Genomic DNA, 25107 nt, shown 5'->3' with positions numbered 1-25107 from the left:
GGAGATAAACATATAGACATAAACTTCCAGTGCTGATACTAGTGGAAAAATGTTACAAAAAGTCAGTAGATGTGAAAAAAAAATTACCAAATATATACTTCTCTACACAGAACATTCCAGACGCAAATAAAAACATTTGCTTCTGCAAAGAGTACTTCCCATTTTTTTGAGAAAACTGTATGAAAAGCAATTAGAATCCTCAAGGCAAAAAGACTGAGTACTATGGTAACTGTATTATTATGAGAAACTTATATTTAGTGTGTGTGAGAAAAATTAATCAATATTCATGTATTCATAGGATAAGAATTATTAAGAAGTCAATTTATTGGGAGAGGGGAAGAGAGAGTCAAAGGAGAAAACTGAAGGAAGAGCTGACTTCAGAAGGAAACTAAGCATTATTCTGTATTAGTGAAACAGTAAAACAAAATACCAAGAGAAATGAGGGATTTTTTGACTCTGCATGTCTGACTCGGGGAGATGCATATCTGTGAGGACACACTTCAGGCAAACAAAGCATTAGATCTGTATTCACGCAGAACAGGATGCAATTTAACGTCTTGTGAAATGGAGAAGATAGAATATTTAGATAAAATGGCTCCATCATGCTTAAATCTACGAATCCATTAAATATCTGTTCTGAAAAATCAAAATATGTTGGAATGAAACTAAAACCAGATTTTAAACCGCTATTTGTATTTACAAATGTGATTATGTCAAATACTCCTTCCAACACAGCTGAGGTCTCTCAGGTATTATTAGAGGATCATGACAGTAGGGGATACTCTTCTGTCTTCAATGAGATTTAGACCAGGCCGTTAATCCCCAGAATGTTTTTACCAGTCACTGCAGAGATTATTCAACTATCACCCAGACCACCTATCTCATTCTTGATGATTTTAGCTGCAAGCTTGAGGAGAAATGTAATTCACAGGAAAAAAAAATTTCCAGTCTCCAGAGATTCAAACCAGCACAGTTCTTACATTCAGAAATATTTTAGCTGGTACTGTTATTGTCAACATCACAGGAATTAAACAGGATCTAATAATAAAGAGCAGCAGACATTTATTGCCAGTTAAGAGATGTTTATATAGTAATATAAACTGAAAATTTCCATTACAACTTGACAAATCTAGCAAAAAGTGTCCATGTATTGGAACACAATTGCTAAGTATATAAAATTACGGCTGCCGAGTGAGTTAATTGGTAAAAAATATATTTAAAGTTAAGGTATTTAAAAGAAAATAGTATCATTCCTCTCACCTAAGGCAATGTTAAAATGAAAGCATATTTTCAGAAGTCTTATTTTTAGTGCACGTTGAAAAAGACTGATGTGCTAAGGGGAGGTCAAACTATTCTTGAGACTGTCATCCACTATTCAGATTTTTGCCTATGTGTGACAGAACAACAGTTCCATGTTCAGTGCTGGCATTTACTGAGCAGATCTGGATGACAAAGCATTTTCAGAGTGTTTTCCATTCACTTCCATCTCAGATTACCATCTTGAGGACGAACCATTATCATCAAAGTGTATTGACTTTTCTTGGTAACTGGATTTCAAATTTCTGAAACTGGAAACTTTGAAATAAACAAAGCCCTGGCACCCTAAAGTCATACTCTTCATTGTATATTTTTATTTTTGCTACTAGCATCAGTATAGTTTTGCCATTCATTCAATTGCTTTTCTGTTTATAATACAGACACATGCATTACATGCATCTGTAACCAATTCTGTAAATTTTGAAAACCTAGTAATCTGATAACATTTTTGGACACACAGGTGAGGGAAACCTTTGCTTACTATTTATTAATCTATTTATTCACAATAGCACTGGCTTTAATTCAATCAGAGGTGTCAGAAAATATAATATTTTCTCTTACGAGCTGTTTGCATTACCTATTCACAAAGAAATGAACTTGCTATGCCCTTTCTGCCACATATATTAATTTTTTCTCAAAGCACTGTACAGAGTTTTCTGTAAATTTAGGATGTGTTGAAAGTGAGATTCCACAGAAAAAATAATAAAAATTTAGTTTATTTTTGCAAAGTAGCTCTAAAACCTGAAAGCTTTCATATATACATTAACAATGGGTCAGATAAGTATAAAAGTGAACATTTACTTTGACTATTAGACTTTCTAGGAAATAAAAGGCATGCACTTGTAATAATGGAATCATGTTCTGTATTCCTTATGTGGCTTATAAAATTACTGTCATGCTCAAGGCAGTGCAATTGTACTTTATACTTTAGAGCTCAATTGTAAAATTCTCACTAACCTCTCAACAGCAAATCAACTCAATGTTCAGAAATGCTTTTAGTTTGTTTTGATTTTTACCTTATGTGACATTACAAAGGAGAAAAGTCTGGATTAACTGACAAGCTAGTGAGAATTTGTGTTAATTTTATTCAAAACAATATCCTAAGATTTCCAAAAGGGAGCTCTCCAGTAAGGAACAAAGCAAACAAACAAAAAAAAGTATTAGAAAAGTAAATGTGACTGCTTAATTCTCTTAAAGGAAGACAAAAGCAAAACTATTTATAAAAATGTCATCAACGACAGGTATAATTTATATCAGAACATATGGAATCACATTTATATTCACCAGAGGCTATCTTTAGAATGTAAATTGTGACTTAATCAGCAGGCTTAAATTTTAAGTAGTAGTAGCATTGTGCTTAATATATGTGGGTGGGGTAGAAAAAGCCCAGAATCCTATCCAGGTGGTTTTACCTATATCATTTTCTTCCCTCATAATCCCTAATTTTCTGCATGAACCAGTGTTTTGGAGGAAATATGAAAACAAGCAGAGATTAGTTAATAACGAGGTCCTTCCACTCCTAATATCAGTTTTCTAATGCTAGAAACTCCTCCCTGTAAAGGAACTTCTTTTAAAAATGGCAGCATTTTTTTAAACTGCATCGATCAAAATTTGTACCTGTGAAGGCAATTTATTTATGTAGTTGTGATAAGGATATTGAGAGTAACTGCTTTTTCCATTAGTACACACCTAGTTCTTCTTGCATATGCAGAAATGGGTTTTTGAGCCAAAGTAAGCAAACTGGAGCTTATCACAAGAATATCTGTTGGACCTACATTTGAATGTTATAATTATGCAACTGTGGACTACATGAATACTTACATGTGCACCAATTTTTAGGAAACCATGTTCAAACACCAAGGAACATAATGGCAAAATGCCTTTCTTCAACATACAACACAGAACTTGTAGAGTATATTACTTCTATAGGAAGGAAGGAGACTATATATTTTAGATGAATTGTCTTAGAAATAATTGGGTTTGTATCCTGTCTTCCCTCATTTACATCTTTCATGATACCAATGGTCATCCTAACTACTTAGTGCTAGTAGATATTAAAGCATTTGTTGCAAGCAGTGTTCATAGCATGGCATGTGATTTAACAAATCCTGTAAAGTTAGCTGATTTAAAATTATTACATCACAAGTCCTGTAAAAAGTATTTTGCATAGGTGTGGATGTTCCTACATGATCACAGCACATCAGGTCTTCAGAAGATACAATTGGTTAACTAAAACGCTTGGAAACTGGACAGTTGGATATAAATATTTTTGTTATTAAGGCCAAACAAGTTTTAACAAAACATCAACACACTACAGTTTGTAATCTGGCAACATCCATAACATTTTTCACACAATGCAAAAGGCAAATGTAAGTGGCCAAGCTACTTCATATCACCAGATTACCAGAAACTCAGCATGATCAAACAAATTATTTATCCTCAGCTGCCTTCTCAGAAATGTCTGAGCAGTCATTTTCATGACACTTAAAAAAAACCCATGATAAGACTTTTGAAAATATATTCATAATTAGTGTTACTGAAAGCAGCTAAGTAAAGCTATTACTGTTCGGTAATCTTCCTGCATGGAAGATTTCCTCTGAAACATTTAAAGTGTAGTAAACCTATATGCAACTGAACTCAATGTCCTGTGACTTGGAAGTGTCAGGCAGTCTTACGGTGCTACTAATTCTGCCTCTGGTTTTCTGTCGAGTATTGGCACTGTTGAATAAGCTTTTAGATAAACAGGAATGCCTTAAGTTAATGCAATCAGACTCACTAGTAAAATATCTATCATTTTCCCAGATATAGTTCTAATGAATATGTAACATCCATTAAAGTAACAGATTTAAAAGAAAAGAAAAAAACCCAACCAAACAAAAGAAACCAGTGAAGTGTAAACTCAGAAATGGATTTCTCTGAGCAGAGGGACATAAGGGAAGAGGAAAGAAGTATCAAGGTAGACAAATAATAGGTTAACAAGGTTTATAGATCCCACTACCATTTGACAGAGGATGAAGAACGCCACTTTTTGCCAGTGGTAGAGGCTTCTTTGGCACATTGAATTCCCGACTTAGTAAGTCAATGTGGTCACTCTTGCTCCACATTTCTGAAGAGTCAGTCATTCAGACACAAGAGCAGGCTGGAACTGATCTGGACCTGCTGCCACTTCAGTAGGTGAGATCAAGACTGTCCTAGTTAGAACAACTGGGACCAGTTCATCACTGGATGGGTGTAACCCAAAACTGTGTATTCTATAGCCTTCCATGCCATTTCCCAGAAACTGTTATCAATGAACCGTTTACACTATCTGCACATACAGCCTGACTCCTCAGGCTATAAACTAGGTGTTAAGAGGCCTGCGAGATAGGATGTTGCTTTTGTCCTCACACCCATTAAGGAACCCCCCACCCTGAGGGAGGTACTGAGCATCCCTGCCTGAACTGGAGGATATATAATCTTGGAGTCTTGGGACTTTTTTAACCACTCATGGGATCCAGAGGAAGACTACAGATCACTGCTCCCAACCAAACTGCAGACCACCGCTCTCAACCAGACCACAGACCACCACTCTCGACTGGACTGCAACCACCACTTTTCAACCAGGCTGCAACAGTACTACTTTGGACTCAGGGGGCCCAAAGAACACCACTCTGTTCACGCCCCAGGGTGCTGGGTTATACATTTGGGTTTTGTGGGTTAAAACCAATTGTTTGTCTGTATAATCGTACTTATTGTATTATTTTATTAAATTGTTGTTCTGACTTATAATCTCTCTTTTGAGTTGAGTTCATTTTCCCCTGCTGGTTTACCTTTAAACCAGCACAAAGACTTATAATTACTTTCATATCCTGAGGGCCAATTTTGACTCATGGTATATCTCAAGGATATACAGGAAGACTGGAAAAGGTCTTCCTCCCACACCCCCATCAATCCCCAGAAACCACACTAATAGTTTTCCTTTCCCTTCACATTCCCTTTATATGCAACAAATCTATCATGAGGAAACTATCAAAAATGTAACTGCAATGTGAAAAATATGTTGATTCACAGAATGAATCAGAGATTTCATTCTACTTCTAAATAAACATCAGATTGCACACTCTGCCTTCAGTGACTCTTGGATACCATTATTTAAGCTTCAAGTTTTTTAAATCAGCTATCTACACAAGCTCATTTTAATTTATTTATTGTTTCATAGTTTTCATACCAATTAAATTTAAGTCACGGCTACATGTATTTTTCTACTTCTCATAATACTTACGGGTCTTTCGAGCAGAATCTTCCACAAAAAGAGAAGAAATATCTTCATCCACTCCTGCTTCATTCTTTGCAATGCAAGTATATGCTCCTGTATCTTCATAGCGCACATTGCTAATGTGAACCTCACTACCATTTGCTGAAAGGAGAGGAAAAAAATCAACATGCAGACATGGTACATTGCTTTCAGATTATAAATTCAAAAGGGTTTCTCTGCTCATATTAATTAAACCATTTTCATTCCTGAGTTCATAACTTGGAGGTGTGCCAAATTAGTCCAAAGGTATGCAACTGGTTAGTGAATTACATGCACTGTTATTCATCTCACAGATATCTGGACTACCTCAGCTGATTTTGCACTTCAGAGCCAAATATCAAGGTTTTATATATGTTTAAATATGTTTATATATGTTTAAATTACTATGATTGTTTCTAAAATCAGGTAATTGTTAGGTTTTTATTATGTTGCATTTGGTCACCTGAAAATATCATTGGCTTTACACAAAATAACCCATTTTTCCATGGAACAGAATGGGCTAAAATTTCAAAGTAAAGAATAAATTTTAATAAAATTATTTGTTTTTCATAACCAGAGGCATCTACTTTTGCTTCTGTGTGAATGCAGTGTAACAGCAGAAAAACAGGTGCAGTGAAATTTTACACCTACATCAATGTAAGAGCCTATGGAAACCACTTCAGGAACCATACATCAGCTTGAGCAGGAATGTCAACAAACAGTCTAGGTTTCACAGGCAAAGGTCTTTCAAATAATGTGATATGACTAATGATGTGAACAATGATTCATTGAATTTTAAGTATAGTATACTTGTTCAGCTGAAGGAACTATACAAAAAACAGCTTTGTAGGTATTCTAAAGCATGGACTAGAAGGGCACAGGGTTATAATGTAATATCCCTTCTATTTTGAAGTTAATGCATAGATAGTTTAACCCAGGAAAATATCTAAGAGATTTTCAAAATTTAATTTCACTTAAGTACATTCAAGAAAATTGAATTAAGTGTATTTTGCTTAGAGAAGAATCCTTTTTATTTATTTATTTATTTATATATGAAACAGAGATGAAGGAAAAAAATTCCACTCAAATCCCTACAGGAGAAATTAACAGCGTGCTGCTCTTGAAGAGGATTCCATCACTTTCTGTCATAGTGGAAAGTGTTTCTGCAAGGCAATTTTTCACAAATATCCAAGAGAGTTGTCCATGAAAGAACACAGAACTATGACACCTGAAGGTAAGGTAACTCTTCATACAAGCACTTTCCATGCTCGTCCCACTGCTTCTTCCATGTAGGCTGAGTTCTGTCCTATTCTAATGACACATTCTGTTTTGGTAGATGAATGAGAGAAGTTTTTGAAGGGAACATTAACAGCATCAGATTTTTTTTCTATGGCTGATAAAAAATCACCAGAAGCACTGAAGAAGCATGAAGATTTTATGCTGGACAGGTCCACTGATTTTGCTGAGCCCTGAAGATTCATAGATTGACTGTTGATTAATCTTAACTGTTGATTACTTAAAGGTAAGACTTTAGTTTTGGCTAGGGTTTTTTTGCAGTTTGGTTTGCTTGTGGGGTTCTGGTTTTTCAGGTTTTTTTGGGGGAGGGCGTCAGGGGACAGGGTTTGTGTGTGCGTGTGCAGTGTCTTTGCATTCCCCTGGAGGTGTACTATCTGATAGCCCTCAGACAACAGCACATCCATTTCAGGTATTTCTCCTCCTATCCTGTTCACCATCAGGTGCCCAAATCTAATTAAGATTCTTTTCAGTCAAAAAACCCTGATGTTTTCAACTGATCTGCAAAAAAGGTAAAGTTTGGTCCATCTTCTAATCTAAATTAGTGAAAAATAGATTGATATCGATGTATTAGAAAAAATATTTACAGACAAAAACATTGACTCCCAATTTAATTATTAGTGTTGAATACCCATTGAATGACATTAATATAGTTGCAGTGACAAATTCTGGTTGGGAATTGGTCTTGGGCCACTCACTCCACTCGGATACTTCACATTTTTGAATAGAGAAGGGAATATTAGAATTTACTTGTAATCCTGTCAGTAAGTACAATCATTATTCTAACAAAGAGAAAGTAGAAAAGATATATGCCTTGAGGAGTAACTGAAAGACATATTTTGAAATGTTTTAGCTTTAGCTTACAGTTTGACCCTTGGTTAAATCTATGCAAGAAAAGCACCTAGTATGGAAAGGATACACTGATAAAGCACTAGCAACCTGCAGAAAGCAATAAATATGTCCCTTTACCTTGAAGAGTTAGCTGTTTGGACAACTTTGGAGTGATATCAATTCCATTTTTCAGCCAACCAAGCTGTGGGTTGGGAATACCTTCAGCATGGCACCGAAGGCTAGCTGTCACACCTGGCTCCCTTGCCTGGCTTTCTGGATAGACTCGGATAACTGGCGGAACTGAAGACAGAGAACAATTCTAGTTTAGTGAAGAACAGCATTATCTTCATTTTAAGAAAAATAATTATAAGCAATTCTAAAGACTCCTGCAGCTATAAATAACAACACACAGATGTGGTATTAGTCACATATTCAGGGACCTTCAATGTGGAACTCTCAGAAAATTTATGAAGCAGAAGGAATGTTCACTGAGAAAAACCTGTTTTCACTGCCTGTGGTATGAAAGAAAAAAGCCTCAATTCTAGTTCAATAGTTTGTGGTTAAATAATAAGACTTTTATTTTTCCTTAGATTTCTTTATAAAATATGAATAATATACAACCAGTAAGTCATTATATGATGTAAAGAGACTGCAATTGTCCTGTTTCACAAACCTTAACACTTCATGTTCCCCCTTTCCCCTCTCTGGAAAACACCTATCAGCAACCCATTGTACAAAACCTGTTCAGGTTTATACCTGTTCAGATAGGACCTTCTGTGCCCAGGATACCATTTGCCTTCTTGTGTTGGTTTGAGACAATTTGGAGGGGTGGAGACCTCAGACAGAAATCTCATCCCTCAGATTCAATGCCTATGGTTTCTCCAATAAAGAGAGATCAAATACAACAAGATACAAGTGGAAAAAAAAACCCCAAAACAAAAAACTCTTTGCCAAGGAGAATGCTAATAGCAATTCCGATAAAACTTGATTAAATCAACTGATGAGGAGAAACTTCAGAAGCCCTGCCCACAGGACCAAATTGAGATGGCGGCTGGCCTCCCCCACCTGGAAAAAAACATATGCGGCCACAGGACAGAGACAAAATGGGTGCCCTTCCATGTTGTTCACCTCCCCCATGCTTGGAAAACCTGGCAGGAATGGTTCAAGATGCGTTTGGACAATGCTCTCAGATGCAATTCTTGGGGTGTCCTGCATAGGTTCAGGAGTTGGACTCAATGATCCTGATGGGTTTCTTCAAACTGAGCAGATTCTATGATTCTATGTATAAGAGTAGTCTTCTGAGTTTCTTTATTAGTAAAGGATAAGATAAGAACTGTTGACATCACTTTTTCAAGGTTTGAAAACTTGCTGTAGTATATGCTTGCCAACTAAAAATCTGCTACTTACCACAAACCTGTATTGACAGATTAAGGACATATGATACCACAATGGACGTATTCCTATTGGTTATCAATGATTAAGCAAGTTTTAAAAATCCCACTATATAAATTTTTTAGATTAATAACTACATATCTTTAATTATAGAATTAAAGAGAACTTGCTTGTGGTTGTTTCAAACAATAAAAAAAATTAACTGTAATAAGGTTAAAGAAGTATATTTTCTCTTCTCCAAAATTTTGTTTAATACAGCTCTAAAAATGTGGAATACTTAGGTTGTGTCACAAAACACAGCTGGGTAGAGGATGAAGTATCAGCTAATAATGAAAGAAGATAACAAGATCAAAAATTAACTGTGTCTATTTTGGCACAAGATTAAATATTTTAAAATGCTATCCAGCTATTTACAAGAAATGTCCCAGCATGCTGTCCTATTAGAGCACAGAAAGTCCTTTAATTTCTACACTGCAAAAAAATACACAAATGTAGTCTATTTCAGATAGGATGCAAAGATCAGTAAGTCTCAGGGATATTTTAAACCCAGTGAGAGAGAAGGGTTTTTTCAAATAATGTACACAGAAAATTGCACATAACCCCAAATGTAAACTGTAAAAATATAATAAAATAACAAGGAAGAAGGTTAAAATTTTGAAAACTATGGCTGCTAGTTTCTTAGACTACCAGCTGAGAGAAAAAGCATACAAAAATCAGAGATTTAAGGTTTCCATTGATTTTCTGGAAGGGACTGCTGGATCTTTACTTTTCATCTGAGGACTGGTATTCCCACTCCTTTTTCCCCTCCACTTCTTCCCTGTTCTACCTCCTCTCTCACAGCATCTGTGTGTTCCCCAATGAGACCTTGCCTTCCCCACTGTGCTCCTCAGACTGAGCCCCACTCAACTTCACATTCAGTAGTATAAACATATTTGGCACCTCAGCTCCCAGTTTCGCTCTACCTCTCTTCCTGAGGTCCAATTTTTATGTCTGCCCTGTTCCTTTAGGTAGCCTACCTTATGTTGTAGATTTCCCACTGCAGCAAAGCCAAATAGCTTATTCCTCCACCTTGTCTCAGAAAAGCAAGGAGTTCCATCTCCTTAGAAACAGGTTTGCCATAATTGAACACTCTCAAGCATCTCAGCAACAGAAAAAACTTTTAGGACCAATAGTAAGGCATTGCATTAATTGCATTCTGACTAACTATGACAGGGTATTTCTTGTTTTTTTTTCTGTCAGTGAAATATTCTTATTGCATATAAAAGCTTGACAGATTTCTACTAAGCGCTTGTGAAGAGACATTTTTAATGGTCCAATATATTAGTTTCATTCAGACAAAAGGCAGATATTTTGGGAGCAACGTTGTTGTTAAGAAAGTTTTAGAAAATATTATAACTGAAATCAAATATTTCCTAAATAAACAAACAAAATCCCACCCTACATGACAAGATGCTATTGTTGCTAAAATAACGACTCAGGTGTTGTTAGGAGATATGAAAGTGAGGACCTGCTCAAATGAAAACATGTCTGAGTTTTCTTTTACTATCTCTTTTTTCTGTAATAGATCCTTTTCCCTTTAGCAGTGTTTTCCCAGGCACAGACATTCTTGCATTAGAGTTCATTTCTTGCACTACCTTTCCTCAATTAGTTGCCATTTCCCACTGTCCTCAGCAAATCTTTGTCTGATAGGTTACCTATACAGCTAGAAATGTTTTTCAGATCTTGTTTTGCATTATACCTTTTATTTCATATTACCCCAAAGCCTACCTGCTATATAACACTAAGAAAGAACTGTGCAACTGAGGCACACAGACAGGAGAACTATTACTGCAGTTGTGGTCTCAGTCTAAAAAGTTAATTTGGTATGACAAGTTTGATGTAATCTCTTTGGGTTCATTTGAATAACTTTTTTTGTGTGTGTGTAACTGAGCATGAATATTACCAGTAGTCAAATTTTAAGTACACAATTAATGTGATTGTTCTCAATGACTTTTAAAGAGGTATATTCTAATGTCCAAACCTAACTTAGACTACTTTACAAGGGAGATATCATTATATAGGTTAAAAAGGGTGGGGACACACTGCATGCTTGTACTTAGTAATGTATAACGCATAATTGAGTCAATCCTGTATCCCTTATCTTTCAGTTCAAAAAGCCATATGAGACTTTTGGTTCCAAATATGGTGCATACGTAACTATTCAATAAATCTTACATTTGCAATAAAACCTCCTGAATATTATTTCAGTTGGGTCTGATGGGGGGATGGCAGAGGGGGAAGGGAAAATAGTCTGTTCAAGCTGTCTTGAATCCAGGGAGAATGTATGTGTTTAAAAAAGAAACGGGTAATATATTTAGTGCTCTAGGTTTTTCTATTGCTGTTTATAATAACACTTCTTTTTTTAAAAACTGAGATACTTTGGAAAAACAAAGCTGGTAAACAATTCTTCAGACATAATAAATACCCAATTTACATCAGGCTGAGGGACTGGGATCTCCTTTCTTTATCTTAAGGTACCCAAACTGCTGACCTTTTGTCTTAAAAACAAGGTGGGGAAAATTCTTGTCACCTGTCTGCAAAGAGCTTGACTTGTAAAATCAATGTAAAATCTCAGTGAGTAGGATACCATTTTTAATACACAAACAGAAAGAAAAAAATCACATTGGTGCTACATATATATTAAGTTGATTTGTAACATACACCATAACCTTGTACCATTTTTGGATTACGTTTGAATTTGAAGTCAGTTTTCCATTTTGTTTATAATATGGCTAATGACATCTTGCTTCTCTGTCTAGAAACAACCTTCCAAAAGTGAAATTCATCAATTTGGAAAATCTAGGCTATGCTCTGTATATACTTGAAAAATAGAAAATCTTGAATTATGAAAAAGATATTTAAACTCATCTAGGTACCATGTCTATATCTGTCAATGTGATCATTACTATTAACATTTCTGGCTATGGACAGCATGGATCTGTAGCACAATAAACATTGAGTTGCTGAGAAAACACAAACTTTCTAGGTATTTCAGCTTTTTCAGTAGCAATTTTCAAGGCTTTTTTTTTTTTGGTGTCAGATATAGATATCACATTAATGTTATCCTAGGAATGGTAATAATGAGAAAGAGTATTAATTTTTATAATCCTTTTCAATACATTAACTAACATATGCAATAACATAGACATAAGGAAAAAAAATCCTGTCTTCTTGATAAACTTCTATTTTTTCACTTAACCAAATGCATACACTTCTGTTGTATTAAAGAGTTGAATATTTATCTATAAAGTGGCTAATTGAATACATTAATACCATCAAAAGGCATTTTAGAGACAGGTGGTCCCCTACCAAATACAACACCACACATTACAAGAATGTTTGAGTTTGTTAGAGATTTTTTTCTTTCTAAGCACCATTTATTAATTTTTTAGAAGAATTTTTCCAGCATTTACCAGCATTTGCCTATAAAAGTTTGAATGGTTGATGTGGACAAAACATAGAGACTAATAAAGAAGCATAGGGGAGATGATACAAATTTTTCTGAAATACCAATTAAGTAAAGACAGTTTTTAACAAACTACTTATGGAGTTGATATAAATATTTTATGGGAGATGGAATTACAGAGCTCCTCTTTGTCTTCAGTGATACTAAGACCATAATAATATACAACTATCCCTATCTGAAATCAGACTTTCTAATTAATGAGATTCATGTCATGTGATGTCAACAACAGTAAAGGAAAAATATCTGATGGAATTAATTTAAATATAACTGATATATTGAAAGAAAAATAAAAATCAAACTTACAGAGTCAGATTCATATAGTCTCAGAGTCATATAATCTCAAAATTGTACACATTGAAAGTTTTAAGTATTTTGTAAATGCTAATAATTAGGATTACATTGAGAAACAGTTACTCTTGCCACATTACGACTTTGAATTTTGGGTTTTTTTAATAGTTTCTATGAAAAAGTGTTAAATATCAACTTAATATAATATTGCTTACAATATTAACCATATTACTTGTATAAGAGTAGACTGATTTTTTCACTATAAAACAAGTCTTTTACAATGCTCCTTAACTGTATTTTTACAACTCTAAAGAAAGCTTATTCTCTTATTCTTTACTACTGTACCAGATAATTCAAAACTAAAAAAAATCTTTAAGGTTTTAATCTTGAAAATAAATCAGATTTATATATATATATATTTGCATACTAGTCAATGTAAAAAATATATATTCTTTCTAAAAATATATGGTTGTACATAAATGGAAATCAAGAAAGGACTTAAAATCTAATTACATTGTTTTCATTGAACCTTCACATTACATCTTTGTGATCAATGAAGCCTCATTATCCCATTAACCTTTTGACTGACTCTCCAGTTAGTACAAGTATCATTATATTAATTAGTCATTATCACAGCTACAAGTACTGACCATCATGCCTGTGCTTAAGAAGATTATTGCTTAGAAGTACAGATCTAAACTGTGGAAGAGCTGTTCATTTGACCTTTAATCTCAAAGGATTTAACTCTGTTTATCCACAACATGCACAGCAAATGATGCTATTGCTCAAAAGGTCTCCTTTTCCCATTCCTTGCTCCCCCAAATATCAACAACCAAAATCATGTTAGAAGGTACCATTCCAGTGCCAACCTTTCGAACAGAAGTTATCTGAGTTTTACGGTGGTTTCCATATGAAAAAACAATATCTTGACAGACACTTCCATCACCAGAAAAAATTTACACTTGTCCTCTCTCAAATTATGTTCCTTGATTTTCTAATCTTGTAGAAAACCTTCAACTTAGTGGAGTTTTTCCTCATTGTGTGCTGAACTGAGACAAACATAAGGAATCCTACTATTTTAACTGCTGCAATGCACCTCTGCAGGATTATTTACACGTTGAGATAGATAAGGAATGTGTTGACAAGAATATAATTTTATTAATAATTTAGAGTAACCAAAACCCATAAAACAGAGGAGGAATGTTGGTCAAGGACCTCCTAATATGTACAACTCACCACTAACTCTGCTATGTCTACAGAAATTAAAACATGAACAAACTGCACTTCAGTCTTCTCACTAGTTTCGCCAGTATTTTCCTCCTGGTTTTTTAAATGACGGAAAATGATCCCAGTAGAAAAATTTGAAGGAGGAAAAGTGCAAAAATCTTGGGGACCAGGAGGGGAAGCAATTAGAAAAAAAAATTAAAATATATGGATAGATAAATATTATAAGCCAGCTTCTGTTGAAACATAAAAGCAGAGACAACATGTTTATAAAACTACAAACAAGCACTAAAAGTCAAAGTAATTTAAAGTGTGAAGGATATTAGCAACAGAAAAGGGAAAATAAAGCTATTAAAAGAAGAATGAATCATATTAAAAGTCAAATTAATCTTGGAAGCTGTATTTCATGTGCATATCAATGAAAGATAAGAATAACAAAATATTTCAGCATTCTTGGATGAGATATCAAGAAAAGTCAATTATAATAAGGCTTTGTGCAACTGAGCAACAACTAACAAAACAAAGAATAGCCACGAAACTAGGGTTTGTATGCTTCAGAAGAAAAATAGAGCCTGTTCACGCAAAGTAAATTTGGAGGAGAAGATTGAGGTCAAACATGATTCCAGATAGGATTAAGTAGCAACATGAAATGACAAACACTGGTAGTTTACTGCAGAAAGGGAGACTTAAGAGTCAAAGACAAATACGAACTGAAAAAACTTGAAAGCACAGGGTCACTCAAAGAAAAAAAAAACATTAAACCTCAGTGGTGATAAAGTACAGTAGACCTTTCATCAGCGGACAATAAGAACTGATCAAAATAAATCAGAAAAGAAACTGCATATAGGAAAAACAGCTGGGAGAGGATACAGTAGCTTTAGAGAAAACAAAGGCCTGTCTTCAGGGCACCAGTAACATGTTACCCAGTTAAGTTTTGTCCAAGTACAGAGTTTAACAAAATGTTTCCTAGAACTTGAACAGATGTAGGAAAATGTAAAGATCGAGACTTCAAGTCCAAGTGCCTGAAGTTCATCCAATAAAGTCATGGTGAGATTTCAAAATAATAAATGTGAATTTAGAAGCCTACATCAACCGCAAAACCTTTAGGAAAGTGCATATTTTTAATTTTATATTGAACTAAACATTCTTAACACAAGAGACTTACACATTTATTTTTTCCAATGTGTTCTCCAGAATTAATAAATGATTACCAAAACCTACTCTATCTGTGTATATCTATATGTATATATAAAACCACATATTATTCTCTATAACATGACGGGTGCAAAGCAAGCCCTCTGGACCATCTTTACACCTTTTAATAACTATTATTTATATGGAAGTAATAAATGAAAATTTTTATATTTTATTGTTTTGAAAGGTTATTTAAAGGTAATAAATGAAGAAAAAATTATATTTCTTTTTTCTATTAGCTGTAACACAATAAAAAGAAGTAAAACAGCAACAGCAGATCTGCTTAACAAAATCCAAACCCCAAGTCTCTTATGACTTGGTAATTAGAACATTTTTCCTTACCAGTCACTTGGAGAATATGAGTTTGATAGAGCTTATCATAGCCATCAGCATAGCAGGTGTAATTTCCCATATGAGTTGTGGTAACCTTAGTAATGTACAAGGACCCATCATCTCCAAAATCCTACCAGGAAAAATTAAAAACAAGGTTATCACAATTAAGCCTGCGTCTCTACAGTAATTATGCTCATCATCTTGGCAACAAAGCCATGATGCAAATATCAAACATCACCAATATTAAATGAGAATATCTGACAATAATCTGAAATTCAAACATTCTACTTGTGAATGGTGTTGTTTAATCTTTCCACATATATTGTGTCTGTAAAAGAAAATACAATTTTTATTTTATCACCTGGTTAAACTCTGCAGAAGCAATATGTTTACTCAGCTATGATAGTTATTTGCAGAAGAAAAGATAAATAGGATTGGATCTGATCAGCAAGAAAAAATTAAATCTCTGCAAAAATGAACAAGTTAAATGACATCCTATAGAACCGTTGTCATCCTTTGAAATGATACAAGAAATGATACACAAAAAAAAAAGAATCTTCATTTTTCTTCAATTCTTCTCATTAGATTCAGTGATACATTACAGAAGTACTACTGTTGTAAACTGATCGTTTCAGGGATCTGGAATTCCTGAAAGCCAGTATTTCTGGTCAAGACCATGGCAAAGGAGGCTTTTAGTGCATAAGCCTCTTAAACTTTTGGCACCAGATCCTGTGACTGGCTCAGTAACAGGTCCATATTCCCCATAGTCTCCTTTTTTGCTGCTGATATAGTCCTGAAACTCTGTAGACCTTTATGTCCCTCACCAGATTCAATTCTGGGATGGCTTTGTCTTTCCTAATCTGCACATTCAATAGTATCTCCATGTTCTCCCTGGGTCACCTGTACCTCCTTACACCTTTCTTCCTTTTACTTGAGTTCTGTCAAGAGGTCCTTGTTCATTAATACAGGCCTCTGGCTGCTTTTGATTTACTGTTCATTATGACAGCCTGTTCTTGAGAGTAGAGGGTGTGATCCTTGAAAACCAACCATCTCTCTTAGACCCCTTCTCTTTTCAATATGATCTTCTATGTGATTCTTCCAAGCACATCCTTGAACAGGCTGAAGTCTGCTGCCCTGAAGTCCATGGTTGTACTTCAGCTTTTTGCCCTGCTGACTCCACTTAGGCTCCTTATCTCTACTATTTCATGGACAAGGGACTTTTATATTCCCAACCAATTCCTCCTTGTTTCTTCACAAACTTTGTAACTTTCTCCATAAATTCCTCAAATCCACAGAAGACTCTATCAAAAGCCTGTAAAAAAAAAACCTGAGCTACAATACACTCAGGAAATCTGTAAATTGCACAGTAAAAGAACTTTGATAGAAAATTATTACTACGTGCTCTGTTATTCTTACAGTCTATCCTTTGGATGTTGTCAGTGAGAAAATACTGGGCTAGATTAACCTCTGGTCCATTATGACTATTCTTTCATTCTTCCATTATCTCATCTACAACTTTCCCAATTTATTGGTATTTTTTTTTAAGACCTCACTTTCCAGTTCATGTTCTTACCCAGAGAACATAATCTCAATGTTTTTATACACATATTTCATTTAAGATGACTTTTACTATAACATCTTGAGTCTTCCTGTAGACTGAAATTTAAACATGAAAACTAGAATCTCTATGAACTTCCCTTTAATTTTTCAGTCTTCTTTCTTTAAATGCACTCAAAAATATTATTCAGAAAACATACGTCTCACTGTATTTCTTCATCCAAAGATGAAAAACTGAATTTTGCATTGCACAACTCTGTGCTTCAGATGATTATGCTAGTTGTTCATTGAGAGAGAAAAATAAAGCACCTAAAAAGTAACTCACCTGGTAATACTATCAATAACTTGCCTTTCTTAAGATAACTCTAGCTTTCTGTATTAGTACTTTGGTTGCACAGATAATGTTTCTACTAACTCTTTAATATACCATTCCATGTTACCACTGCAAACATTGAAAAAGAACCCTCTTTAAGACTTAATTTTTAACTTTGATAGTATGAGCCAATACAACTGGATTTCCCTTCAAAATAATCCACCTGACTAACTTCAACAGACTTCCTAGTTGGGTATTTTCATCTTTATCTCTTTCTAAAGTGTATGAACAGAAGTTTGATTTACTTTTTTCCCTTACAAGATAAACACATGTTTTCTAAGTGTTATTCTTCAACAACATTATTAGTGGAAGATGGAAGAACAGCTGTTCAAAAGAGCCAGGTCCTTATGTTTTTCTAGAAAATGGCTATTGTTATTGCTGTCTAAAATTTTCTGTCTAATCTCTGCCAAAGGTATTTGTGAACAAAATAGGACATAGGATGGAGTGTATAAAAATTTAGTTGCTACAATGCAGTCTGGAGATGACTTTAACATTCCTTATGCTACATAATTAGATACCAATTTGAAGCACACTTACCTGTTCCAGCCCTTTAACTGACTCACTGTGGCATATGATATCTTTAGGTACCATAGCTATTTTTTAAGTAAATGAATGCCTGTATTATGGCTTTTTCCTCTTTTTCTTAGAAACCATGGATAAAACATCCCTGTGGTTATTTAACCAAGACATCAGTATTTCAGTAAGATTCACACATGACAATATCATTTCATCACTCTGAGAGATTGAATTTTATGGATTTTTTTTTTGTTGGTACTGTGGGTTTTATCTGGTTGTTTTGTTTGGGTTTCCTTTACAACTACAAAATAAATATCCCCAGTTTATTGTTATAGCAGTTCAATGTTTGTTTTGTTAATTAGTAATCAATACAAATAGAACTTGATGTTCTAAGCAGCATTTGAAAAGGGATGGTGAAATATAAACAAAGCTATTTGACACTGCGTGTTGACAAATATTCAGTGTTTTATTGACTAACTCACAAGCTAAGTCCCTGAAAAAACCTGCGTCTGGTCAAAAAAACCTGCGTCAAACATGGTTGAAACAGAGCCTTCAAACATCAACAGCAATAAACACAGAACATCTGATGATGGTAAAAAACTGCTATAAATTCAATTTCTGTTCAGTCTCCTACTGTTCAAATAAAAATGGCAAGATACTTCTGGAATTACATTGAGAAACTCTAATTATTTTTGTCATACATAAAAAGATAGAATTGAACAATTATTTTAACAATGATTCCAACGCAACTCTGTTCTGTTAAAGAACTTGAAATTTTAAGAATCATGATAAATGTCATGAATAATGAGTAAAATAATATAGGAAGAAAACTTCAACTTGATAGTCAATCTTTCCTTTGCTGTCTTAGTGTTTATACAACAGAAACCTAAAGGTAATTTTTGTTTTTAAATCAACAATTATTTCCTTTGGTTTTATAACTTGCTTTCATATGCTAACTCTTTGCATATAAGAGAGTTTATGATCATTTGCCTACACCTCTTCTTCAACAGCTCTACAAAGACTGTTCCCAACTTTTCCCCACAGGAGAATGTATAATATAGGAGACTGCTTGAATTTGTTCACCAACATAGAACATAGGATTGGTTTTGGTTTGGTTTATGGGTACTTTTTTTCCAGCATTTTTTGCCAATATATTGCTCTCTTAAATAAATCTTTGTTTGAGGTTTTTCGCTTTCTGTAAAAACCTCCTGTACTTAAAATCACAACCTTCCCCTCAAAAAACATCTCTCCCAAATAAACAGTTTTATGTCTGTCGTGAGTTAAAAAGAGTTTTCCCCTGGAGTTGGAAAGTGGTTAATCCCAGGGGGTGGTGTTCTTGGTGTAGAGCCAATTAGAAGCTACAATTCACCCCTGTGAAATTAACATATTACAACAGACCGGAAAAGGAAACCGGATTACGTAGTTGGAATAGAGGCAGCCATAGTTTGAGATGCCAAGTGTTTGAGCGGGGGCCAGTGAGCCCCACTGGGGGACCAAGGCCCCCAGCCCCCCACTGGGGCTGTGGAAACCTGGAACAGTATTAAAACTGAATCGGGTACTGTGGCCAAAGGCTGGGGGAGTTTCTCCACTGTGAGTGGGCAGCAGAAGACGAAAAAGCGGTGGCAGAGGCAGGACTGAGTGGAGAGCTGTGACTGAAAGCCAAGAAGAGAGCTGGCAACCAGCAACATGGCACATAGCCAGGCTGAGAGACGCAGAGATGTCCTGCAAGGAGGGAGAACTGGCAACAGAGCAGAGAAAACTCAGCAGAGAGTTTTGGGTAAGACTAGATTACCTTCCCAAAACCCAGAGACCTCCTGAAGAGGAGGGGTGGGCTCAGAACTCGGAGATGTCCTGTGAGCTGGACCAGGACGGAATGCAGGGGAAGTGGCCTTCCCCCTCCCCCTTTGCCATGTTGGCAGCTGAGACAGAGCAAAGGAGCTCTGTTAGAACACTTGGGGCAAAAAAAACTGACCTGAGAGCCCTAAACCAATCTGACTCAAGGGAATTTAACCCCTCGAGGAAGAGACTTTCATGGGATGCCTTGCACCCTGTGATATGACCATGGTAAGGCGAGTTTTGTCCCTGCTTTGCAGCCCACAGGAGAGACCTTCGGTTGGAGCTGAAGGACTGAGAGAAGTGAGAAAAAATCCCTGTGTAGTAATGGAGAGAGAGAGAGAGATATTTTCCAGCTACGACAAATCCAGCTACGACTGCTGCCTTGAAGAGGAGAGACACTGTTGCCCTGAAAGTGGAAAAAACCTTTTCTTCTTTCCTTCTGAACTTTTATTGGAGGGAAAGGAGGGATTTGATCTATGTAAATATATTGCTTTAAGATAGGAGAGATAGTTAGAACTGTTGTATATAAATGTATTACAGTATTTATTGTGTTAGTAATAAATTTTGATATAATTTTCTCATGCTAGTAGATGTGTTATGTCTGAAAACCCTTCTTACATTCAGGCAAAGTGTGGGGGGCTTAGAAATTGGACTTTTGAGAGTCTCAAACCATGACACATGTCTTTATTTTTCTTTTCAATAAGTCCATCCACACTGATCACTGCCCAAATCTCACTAGTAACGTATAACTGAGAATTCTGTTCAGAGATTTAAGTAGTTCAGGAAAATGGATCAGGAATGCAGACTACATTTAGGTGGTCTGAAGCCATTATACCCAAAAATGCAGAGGATTTTTCTTGTGGGTTTTTTTAGTTTGCTTTCCTTTTTTTTCCTTTTTTTTTCTTTTAAATCAGAAAACATGATTTTTCTAGAAGACAAGCCTAACTCCCTCACAAAATAACTGTAGATCTAGTGCTTAGAGCCCCAAATAAAATACAGGTATGCAATAGGAAATTCATCAATGTACAAAACTCAAACTAGAGTTTGGTACCTGGATTTTCCACATCCTGAGTGACAGAGTGATCCAAAGGGTTCATCCTGAACTCAAAAAATATGAAATATTTTCTTTCTGATTTATAAGTGGGGGTTTTTTCTCATTTTTGTTTCTTTTTTTTAATACTTGCAATTTTTTCAGGCCCAGATGATAACTTTCTGACCAGCACTCCAGCCTCAGCTTTTTACGCATTGATATAAACATACTGCATTTAAGAGAGCTATGAACTGGCTAAGAATTTTGTTTCAAAATTTTCTCCCTGTAAGCTCAGTTTCTGACAGCTGATTAATTCTCTGAGTTTCCTAGAACACCAGCAAGTACCAGTACCTCCACATTGGTACATAGTAAAAAAGTTATTTTCATGCACCAAAGCTTACACTTATACACTTTCACAATACTGATTTTATGGCACCTATTTCATGTATGTCAGAAGAAAAAATACAATCTTATGGCCTTTAGTTTTTCAAATTCTAAAGAACTTCAAAATATTACTTTTAATTCCAAAACTCCACATTATGAAGAATGAAATAAAAAAAGAAAAATAAAACCAATAAAGAAAATAATACAGGCTATGTGAACTGGAGATGTGAATTATTACTTGCATTATACTGAAAGAAAAAAGCTTACTGGGTCCTTAATAAATGGAATTAGCAAGCACCTCATATTTTGAATTCATAGCTCTTAGATTTCATATGACCTGTATTTCTATTTGCAGTCTTTGACAAATCTGCAAAAAAGAAAAAAATTATATTGTTTGGAGTCCTTTTTACTGATAGTTAATACTAGTTCAATGATAACGATAACACACTTTGGGTGTGGGTGTTTACAACCTTTTTAGAGGGAAGTCTTCATTTTCTTATGGGAAAAGGCAAAAAACCCCATCATCTGCCTCTGAACTGAGTAGTTAAAAAATTTGAACCTAATGATTAAAATTTTGCATTGGTTTGCTAAGGGAAAGCTGCATCAATAATTGCAGACAACCAGATATGTTTGAAAAAACGGCTGTTTGCTTATAAAACACAACCAGTATACCACAATTCCCTTTATTTCCTACACCTCCCTCCAAGCTTTCTGCTTTTGATTTCAATCAACTCATGGGAGTACCAGTAATACCAATGTCACATTCTTGTTAACATTTTACATATTTTTCAGTATCTTTAACTTCCTTTATTACAAGGACACAGAGAGTAGATAACCTTTTGAGGGTTAACTTAAAACATTTTTTAAAATAATTATTTATGTATGTGTGGTTTGTCAGATAAACTCAGCTCAGGTTTTTCATGCTAATGTCAATGTTATTACTTCTATTTTCCAAGTAATCAGTTTCTCTGTTCACATTGTCAAAGCAATGCAACTGTGCAGTTTGTTAGTGCCTGTCAGAAAGAAATTAAATTCCACAATGAAGTCTGAAAATAATTACATTTGGCACAAATCCAAGAGGTTTTTTTAGTTTTGTTTCTATCTTAAGAAAACAAACCCTAAATTTCATAAGCACAAATTTTGCATACTTTCTCTCAGTTTCATATTTCAAAGCTGCAATAAGAACAAATCATGAATCTAGTGTAAATCCACTAGTCAAAGAACCAGCCTTACAGAGAATTATAAATCATGTCAAAATCTAAAAGAAGAAAATGCACAGTCTAAAACAAGCACAGCTATAGTATCTACAGCGGAAAGTTACAGGGTCTTAAAGGAAACTGTATTCCAAAGGATGTAACACCAGATGACAGTTCATGGCTATTAATGCAGGCTAGATTTAGTCAAGGGAAATTAATCTTTTTAAGCTTCTTTTGCAGTTAGCTGAGAAAGCTAAAGGTAGCAAAATCCTTCCATGGGACAGTGCAGTGGATCCATCATTGCTCCCTGCTTTAGTTACCACCTATCTCTCTCTGCTGACCATGGAAACAAACTTCCTAGCTACCATTAGACATTCTAGGCATTTAATTGGTCCCTCTGTTTCTTGACACTGGGGAGTATGCAAAGAAAAAAACCAAATCATGAGTGAATTTTACAAAGGGCTGTTTTTCATCACAATAGCTTTACTAGCTTTACTAAAGCAAAATAGCTTTACTAGTATTACTCTACTGCTCCTGGATAAAAAGGTGATCATCTGGTGAGCAATTCAGAACATCTAACTAAATCTCCAATGTTGAGAAAGACTCTATGCATACTTTCCCAAGATTCTATTAAAAATGGTCAATGCAGAGATCATCCTCTATTCTCTCTTCCTGAAATAATACATGAGCCCAGGCCATTGGCTGAATTGAGCAGGATTTGTTTGCATTCAGCAAATCTCAGAAAAAGATTATTACTCTGACTATAAATGAATAGAATAACACTGCACCTGTTTAAATAATTTGTTAGAGATGTATGACTTTCCCTTTATTCTCTTGTATACAGTAATGACTGCAGTTTCAATTCCTGAGGAAATAGTAACAGCTAATAAATGGTAACATCCATTTTTCTACAGAAAACATGAAACTCCTTTGTGCTTCTCAAAAAACATGTCAGTTGATTAAAACACGGTTTTGCTATTTTGAAATCTAATAATGTTACAAGCTTCCTAAGAATCTGAAGAGGGATGACACAGAAAAGTGCCATAAATTCCTTTACTACTAGATCATCAGTGAGAATAATGACTTCATTTTATATGTAGATGTGTAAAGAGAATTAGGATTTTTTTCTTGTTTATGGGAGTCACTAGACACAAGTGACAGCTTTGCCAAAGTACTAGAGCTCTTGAGGCTAGTCATAAAACATCACTAACCTTTTACTTCCACAAAAACTCTGTAACTTTACGGTATCTTACTATGAATCTGCAATAATGACTGCTAATTTATTTAGACATTCAAAATCTCCAACTGAGTAGATGCAGCTTATGTTAAATGAAAATTTCAGCATGCTCTGATACAGCTGTCTTTTTTATTGCTTCATGTTATACAGAAATCTTCAGAATCATTCATATACCATTCAACTTTTACTCCATTCTAACAAAACAAATTGTTGTATAATCAGATTTAATTGGAAAAAGTATCTGACATTAATGTCTCATATATTTTTCAAGTTCACCTCATAATCAGGGACATGAATTTATAACTACCCAATTACCACAGTTTATCATAATTTCCCCAAATTGTACTTTTTTTTTAATCAGCTTTAATTTTAAATGTATTTATTATTACACTCAAAGCTGGCTCTTCAAAGAGAAACTAGCTTCCACTGTGCAGCTTACTTGGATCACATTCCAAAGTGTATCTAAGTGCCAGGAGGCCCCAAAGAAGCAGTACTAACTCAATTTATGCTTTCAGGTCTCAATTTAGGATCAGATTTGTGGAATGAGCTAAGCAAGAGCACCTCTATTTCTACTTTCTTTCTTTAAAGACATTATATTTGTAGTGCAAAGAAATCACTGAATTTTCCTAATTTTCCTGATTCTAAAAATATCAGCTCTTCATAATTACACTGTAAGATTTAATCTGTTTTCAAATACTTAGACTGCAAACACTTTAGTTTTAAATTTATAAAGTTTATTGAAGTTTTTGATCTTCCTATTGCATAAAATACTGGATTTCAGTTTTAGTTTCATGAGTGCAAACCCCTCTTCCTATGTTGACAATAATTCATATCTTTCTTTCCTGAACTGCACTCACCTTACACTAAAAGAACCCATTTTATTTCATAGAAACAAATTTCTCCAGATGTTTCTTCACAAATTCAAGAGAATCTACAAAAAAATTTAAAAAAAACCCCTAAAAACAAAACAACACAACAATCCTTTCGTATTAGAAAAAATTTCATTCAATTTTCATCCAGTCCATCCCATGTATTTCTGAACTATCCAGGAGTGAGATATACAGGTAGGTAGAGTGTCTTCAAGTTTTATACAATCTGTAAAAGCCTTGTGGGATAAATTTTGGTTTATCACACAATCCCTTGCATACATGTGATAAAATGAATGAGTTACAAAATACCTTTTCAAACACGTACAACTTTCAAATATCTTGCAGACAAAACTACCTAAACCAAAAACGTAGAGACTAGTTGAGAATCTCCTACTTGTGGTAACTAAAGAGGAGATAAGGGGAAAAAAAAGAAAAAAAAAAAAAGGAAAAAAAAAAAAA

At 34.7% G+C, this 25107-nt stretch overlaps 1 protein-coding gene across 5 annotated transcripts in view; it reads right to left on the bottom strand.

Moving 5' to 3' along the window:
* Positions 1–25107, bottom strand: part of FSTL5 (follistatin like 5) — a 289125-nt gene that overhangs the window by 56811 nt on the left and 207207 nt on the right. For all 5 annotated transcript variants that reach the window (XM_027676803.1, XM_027676801.1, XM_027676804.1 and 2 more), the window contains exons 8-10: positions 15660–15780; positions 7853–8014; positions 5579–5713 (exon numbers count right to left, since the gene is read on the bottom strand). In XM_027676803.1, the coding sequence (XP_027532604.1) occupies positions 5579–5713; positions 7853–8014; positions 15660–15780 (418 nt within the window). The remainder of the gene's footprint in view (positions 1–5578; positions 5714–7852; positions 8015–15659; positions 15781–25107) is intronic.

The sequence above is a fragment of the Neopelma chrysocephalum genome, unplaced genomic scaffold, assembly GCF_003984885.1.
Source record: "Neopelma chrysocephalum unplaced genomic scaffold, ASM398488v2 Primary Assembly neopelma1_42, whole genome shotgun sequence".
In the NCBI taxonomy this organism is placed as follows: Eukaryota; Metazoa; Chordata; class Aves; order Passeriformes; family Pipridae; genus Neopelma; species Neopelma chrysocephalum.
The sequence above is the reverse complement of the archived record's forward strand: the minus strand, read 5'-3'. Positions and strand labels throughout refer to the sequence as shown.